Source organism: Perca fluviatilis, chromosome 16, assembly GCF_010015445.1.
Source record: "Perca fluviatilis chromosome 16, GENO_Pfluv_1.0, whole genome shotgun sequence".
In the NCBI taxonomy this organism is placed as follows: domain Eukaryota; kingdom Metazoa; phylum Chordata; class Actinopteri; order Perciformes; family Percidae; genus Perca; species Perca fluviatilis.
This window is the reverse complement of record NC_053127.1, coordinates 15,830,717-15,836,716: the sequence shown is the minus strand read 5'-3', so window position 1 is coordinate 15,836,716 and position 6,000 is coordinate 15,830,717. Positions and strand designations below refer to the sequence as shown.

The 6,000-nt window shown below is 38.9% G+C and overlaps 1 protein-coding gene across 2 annotated transcripts in view; it reads right to left on the bottom strand.

Moving 5' to 3' along the window:
- Positions 1-314: 314 nt before the first annotated feature.
- The window catches only part of LOC120543959 (rho GTPase-activating protein 26-like), a 92,495-nt gene continuing 86,809 nt past the window's right edge, over positions 315-6,000 (bottom strand). For both annotated transcript variants that reach the window (XM_039777400.1, XM_039777399.1), the window contains exon 24: positions 315-2,393. In XM_039777400.1, coding sequence (XP_039633334.1) covers positions 2,305-2,393 — 89 coding nt within the window. In that variant the 3' untranslated portion in view covers positions 315-2,304. The remainder of the gene's footprint in view (positions 2,394-6,000) is intronic.

The window sequence follows — 6,000 nt, the reverse complement described above, 5'->3', positions numbered from 1 at the left end:
CTGAATGGGACAGGACTGTAAGGGCAAGGAAGCTCGGTGATTTAGCAATTATTTGCAGGTCGTGCAACATAGCTGCATGAGTCAGCATTAGCAAGACGGTTTACAATTGGTCAAGCGTCTGTGTGTCAAAGCGCACGCAAGTTGCATGGCACAAATTTACTTTGCAGCCGTGAGCGAATTCATTTATTGCTGCTATTCCATTGAAATTACTTGATTTTGAAATTAAAATACAAAGAAAGCACTGCAACATGTGTGAATACAGCCACCGTATAAATATCCAGGCACTAAATCCAAAAAAAAACATTAAGCCATTGCAGCTGTTGAACATTTGTCTTTTATTCTGCACAATCTTGTCAATTAACCAAAACATCTGAAATGATATTTAAGGCTGTAGATAGATTTAAATGATACAAAAATCATCTGAGCAACAAAGATGGAATTAAGGAATTAAGTTAGTATGCTAAAAATACAAAATATAAAATGTCATACTTAAAAAAATTATACCTTATCAAATGCTGTGTATTTATTTACAATGTCAAAAAAAACACCTTAAAATGAATACAATTCAGGATTGAGGCTGTAAGAAACTCTCATAAATAAGAAGTTCAGATTTAAACAAAGTAGTCTCATTTCACATTTTAGTTTAGATTTTTTGCTCTCCCATTTGATTTTTATGTTAAAATGCTAAAATGGTCTTTCAAAATTCTGTCCTAACAGAAACTAAAACAAAAACCTTTGATACAGATGTTCACCAAGTGGTTCAAAGAAAAAGTTCAGCTTTGATTCATGAAATGAGGACATTCATTGGAGCCCCAAAGCAGACCAGCTTAGCATATACAGTACAAAACTTTCTCAATTCTACTCAATTCTGAAAAATGATTTCAAATGACTGAGATTCTCTAAAAAATACATTTGCATTTCATTAACTTGTAAATGACAGCCATGGCTGTAAACTCTGGTTCCAAATGTCCGTCCTCAGATAATTACATTAGCATCGTCTTTGTGATTCTACGTAACAGAAAAAGACCTTTGTGTTGAGTCATCACTTACCTAATGCATATTTTATCTTTGAAATTACTTCAGTTGTTTGCTCAATGATTGAATCTGCATGATGGTTAAAACTAGAAATAGATCCGGGCTTCAAATAAATACATATGATTAATCAAACTAAACGTATTTCTGAAATGAGGTTGAAAAACAACATTGATGGTTTAGTAAACAGGTGACCTGCAATGTGAAAAATACAACATCCTGAAATGGTTCTAACATGACTCAACACTATATACAATACTGGATCCAATTACTTCCAACAATCAAAAAATAACTTAGCTGGGGAAGCAGAGCAAGGCATCACAGCTGGGCTTGTTTTAACCAGCAGGAATCAGTTGTTACTCCTACACTGCACTGTAAACCATTACAAACCATTGTAAAATCTGCTTGTGGTGCTCGTTTTAAATTTTTCACATTTTTTTTGTGAGGGTTCTGCAGGGAGAGGCATTATAAATAAGGATAGACCCAACAATGACCTTTTGGTGAACTGTTTTGGAGGTGACCTCATCCTGAGCTGATCTGCCCTGGGGCTCCTGCTGCTGAACTAGAGCTCTGAAACAATAGCCAGGTTGAGTCTTGTACTGGGGAATTACCAGACCACCAAAGCAAGTGCTCACAAACACATTTACAGCCGTACAACCAAAACCCAATCATTTAAATTGGCTTTAAAAGCTCCGGTCCGGTTCAAACAGCGCACAGTGAGGAGGTAAACTAGCAAGTCCAAAGTTAAAGGCCACTTGCTTTTTTATCTTGTTCCCTGTCATCATCTCCATCATCTCCTCCGGACGATTTTTATATTTCTGGCTGATAAAAAGAGGAGATTCTAAAGGAATGGCAGTGCAGTCCAAAGTAATAAAGCAAGGGCTGAAAAGCCTTACGGCTCAGAATTATCAACTCATTTATACCCACCCCACACACACACTTTTCTTTTTACACACATTCCAGATTCATTACCACAATATCTTCACCAGGACTTGGGAAGTAATCTACACTAATCCAATAACAGCAGAACCACAGTGGGACTCATCTTTGTTTTTTTCTTGTTTTTTTCAGTGCAATTCAAGGGGTCCTTCTCTGGCCCTGCTTGATATCCATTCCATATGTTTCTGCTTGGTTCAGTTTCAATTCCCAGTCTTGTCAAGACAAGAGACAAGAGAGGCCTCATCAACAATGATCCAGTCCAGTCAAATCTAGTCCTCTACAGTCAACTCCAGTCCAGTATTGTCCAGTTCAAGACTTTTTCTCAGCCCTGGACTATAAAAAGTCAACATAGTTTTCTGGTATCAATCCTGTTCGCCCGTCCAGAGTCCCTTCCAGCCAACCGGGCTCCCTGGAGGCATGAACTGGAGAGAGAGAAAGAAACATTGATTGTGTTTAAACATTTCAAGATAGATGGAAAATATCCATAAACAGCACAGTGGATGAACACATGTACACAAGAACATGTGCAGATAGTGTGAGAGGGAAAGAGTGAAGGAATGAGGGTTAAGAGACAGATGCCAATACCTAAGAACAGGGCAGTCAACAATTTCACATGTTGCTCATTATCTAAGTGTTTTGTATCTAAATATTTTGAGTGGACATCTCTGGCAGCCACATCACACAGCAATAGCTGCTAATAAGTGAGCATGAAATATGTGCATGGACAGATGAGGGTAAGAACTAGCTAAATAATGGTATCATATTTTGGGAGAAGGTATAAAACCAAAGCTGTGGTTTTATTTCGGCCTTATAAAGTTGATATGGCCAACATATAGGGAATTGTCTACACATCCAGCCAATTTGTTTTGAGTTGTTTGTTTCTGGCCACTTGACAAATTTAAGTCCAATATTCACTCTTTTTTTTAACTCTGTTTTGGTCTCCACCACCTCCTGAGGGAAATATCTGGCTCTTAAGCTGCTAAATGCTCTGCAATTTTCACCAGCTAGTCACCACCTTTGTCTGTTTGCTGTTTGGTGCTGGGCATGTACCGTACAGTGGGTTTCTGAGAACCGGAAGACAGGATGCAATAGGTGCAAGCTATAAATAATAGGCAAGTTGAAGCTGAAGTTGAGCTTATTAAAAGAAAACAGACTGAAAAGCTGATTTAGATTTGAGGGTAAACATGTCCAAACTGATTTCTTGAGTAATACTGCAGGGCTTGACACGTATGAACTAAAATCACAAGGCAATTATAAGGATGCAACATAATTGAGCTAGTTGTGTGTTGCTGTGGTGTGCAGTAGATTGTTATGTTGTGGTTAAAGATCCACATAAACAAGAGGACCTCGGGCAAGATGTGGGTAAAACACAGGAAGTTAAAAGAATATCGCTGCAGAACCACATTTTGTCCTCAGAGGGAATCTAACTCATAAATGCTGCAGACCATGCTTCCACAGAGTCACATCAAAGAAAGATACCAAATGTGAACCTAACAGGAGACAATGCACAAGGTTTTTATCTGTCTTTGATTTGCATGGATCTGCCCCATTTAAACAAATCAGTTTGTGCAACAAAGTATGAATCTAATCTGTGGTGATATTCTGTATAGCAGCCAAGATAAACACATTAAAACACTGTATTGTTACATTATTCTTATGACCGCTAATTCTTTTGAAGCTGCAGTATAAGAAAAAGTGTGTGTCTGCAGATTTCCCCTGTAGGACTTTACAATGTACCATGATAACTATTAAGTTCTACTGTTCTACTGCCTGACAACGACTGCCGCGTAAGTACTGCCTAAGTAGTTTAGTTATCCTTAAATTTGTGCAAATCTGGTCTTCATTAGGAGAGTTGAGCCACAGAAAACTGCGAGGAGATAAATGTGATTTATAGTTTGGGGGTGAAGGTTGGAGGGGCTGAAATTACCCTGGAGAGGACCCTGAGACTGTATGTATCGAGATTCTTATGCAGAGGTTAAAAGAAAGAAAAAAAGAAAGGAAGCCTTAATACAAATACAAATAATACTTTCCTGTGTTCTTTGTGTGTGTGAGTGTAGGGTTTCTTTCATATATATATATATATATATATATATATATATATATATATATACAGTGCCTTTGCAAAGTATTCGGCCCCTTGAACTTTTCGACCTTTTGCCACATTTCAGGCCTCAAACATAAAGATATAAAACTGTAATTTTTTGTGAAGAATCAACAACAAGTGGGACACAATCATGAAGTGGAACGAAATTTATTGGATATTTCAAACCTTTTAAACAAATAAAAAACTGAAATATTGGGCGTGCAAAATTATTCAGCCCCCTTAAGTTAATACTTTGGCGCGCACCTTTTGCCTGCGATTACAGCTGTAAGTCGCTTGGGGTATGTCTCTATCAGTTTTGCACATCGAGAGACTGACATTTTTGCCCATTCCTCCTTGCAAAACAGCTCAAGCTCAGTGAGGTTGGGGGGAAGGGTTTGTAAAGAAAAACAACAGTTTTCAGTTCTTTCCACAGATTCTCGATTGGATTCAGGTCTGGACTTTGACTTGGCCATTCTAACACCTGGATAGGTTTATTTGTGAACCATTCCATTGTAGATTTTGCTTTATGTTTTGGATCATTGTCTTGTTGGAAGACAAATCTCCGTCCCACTCTCAGGTCTTTTGCAGACTCCATCAGGTTTTCTTCCAGAATGGTCCTGTATTTGGCTCCATCCATCTTCCCATCAATTTTAACCATCTTCCCTGTCCCTGCTGAAGAAAAGCAGGCCCAAACCATGATGCTGCCACCACCATGTTTGACAGTGGGGATGGTGTGTTCAGGGTGATGAGCTGTGTTGCTTTTACGCCAAACATAACGTTTTGCATTGTTGCCAAAAAGTTCGATTTTGGTTTCATCTGACCACAGCACCTTCTTCCACATGTTTGGTGTGTCTCCCAGGTGGCTTTTGGCAAACTTTAAATGACACTTTTTATGGATATCTTTAAGAAATGGCTTTCTTCTTGCCACTCTTCCATAAAGGCCAGATTTGTGCAGTATACGACTGATTGTTGTCCTATGGACAGAGTCTCCCACCTCAGCTGTAGATCTCTGCAGTTCATCCAGAGTGATCATGGGCCTCTTGGCTGCATCTCTGATCAGTCTTCTCATTGTATGAGCTGAAAGTTTAGAGGGACGGCCGGGTCTTCGTAGATTTGTAGTGGTCTGATACTCCTTCCATTTCAATATTCGCTCGCTTGCACAGTGCTCCTTGGGATGTTTAAAGCTTGGGAAATCTTTTTGTACCAAATCCCGGGCTTTAAACTTCTCCACAACAGTATCTCGGACCTGCCTGGTGTGTTCCTTGTTCTTCATGATGCTCTCTGCGCTTTACACGGACCTCTGAGACTATCACAGAGCAGGTGCATTTATAACGGAGACTTGATTACACACAGCTGGATTCTATTTATCATCATTAGTCATTTAAGGTCAACATTGGATCATTCAGAGATCATCACTGAACTTCTGGAGAGAGTTTGCTGCACTGAAAGTAAAAGGGGCTGAATAATTTTCGCGCCCACTTTTTCAGTTTTTATTTGTTAAAAAAGTTTGAAATAGCCAATGAATTTCGTTCCACTTCATAATTGGGACCCACTTGTTGTTGATTCTTCACAAAAAATTACAGTTTTATATCTTTATGTTTGAGGCCTGAAATGTGGCAAAAGGTCGAAACGTTCAAGGGGGCCGAATACTTTCGCAAGGCACTGTATATATATATATAGAGAGAGATATATACTTGTTTTTGCCCAAAACAAGGCAAATGACTCCTTAGATCTTAAGTACTTGGCTGCATGCAAAAGCAATGCATTGCACACAACTGCATCTGTTATACTCCAGTCTCCTTGTCGGCCTCTAATTTTCTCTGGAAGTGTGCAATAAGAGCTAGTGCACATCCAAGCTTATTTTAAAACCAAGTGGTGGATAAAATTACACTTACAGAAAAAGATATCACACCCCATGGATTTAGGCTCCTAGTAACAGCAAGGTG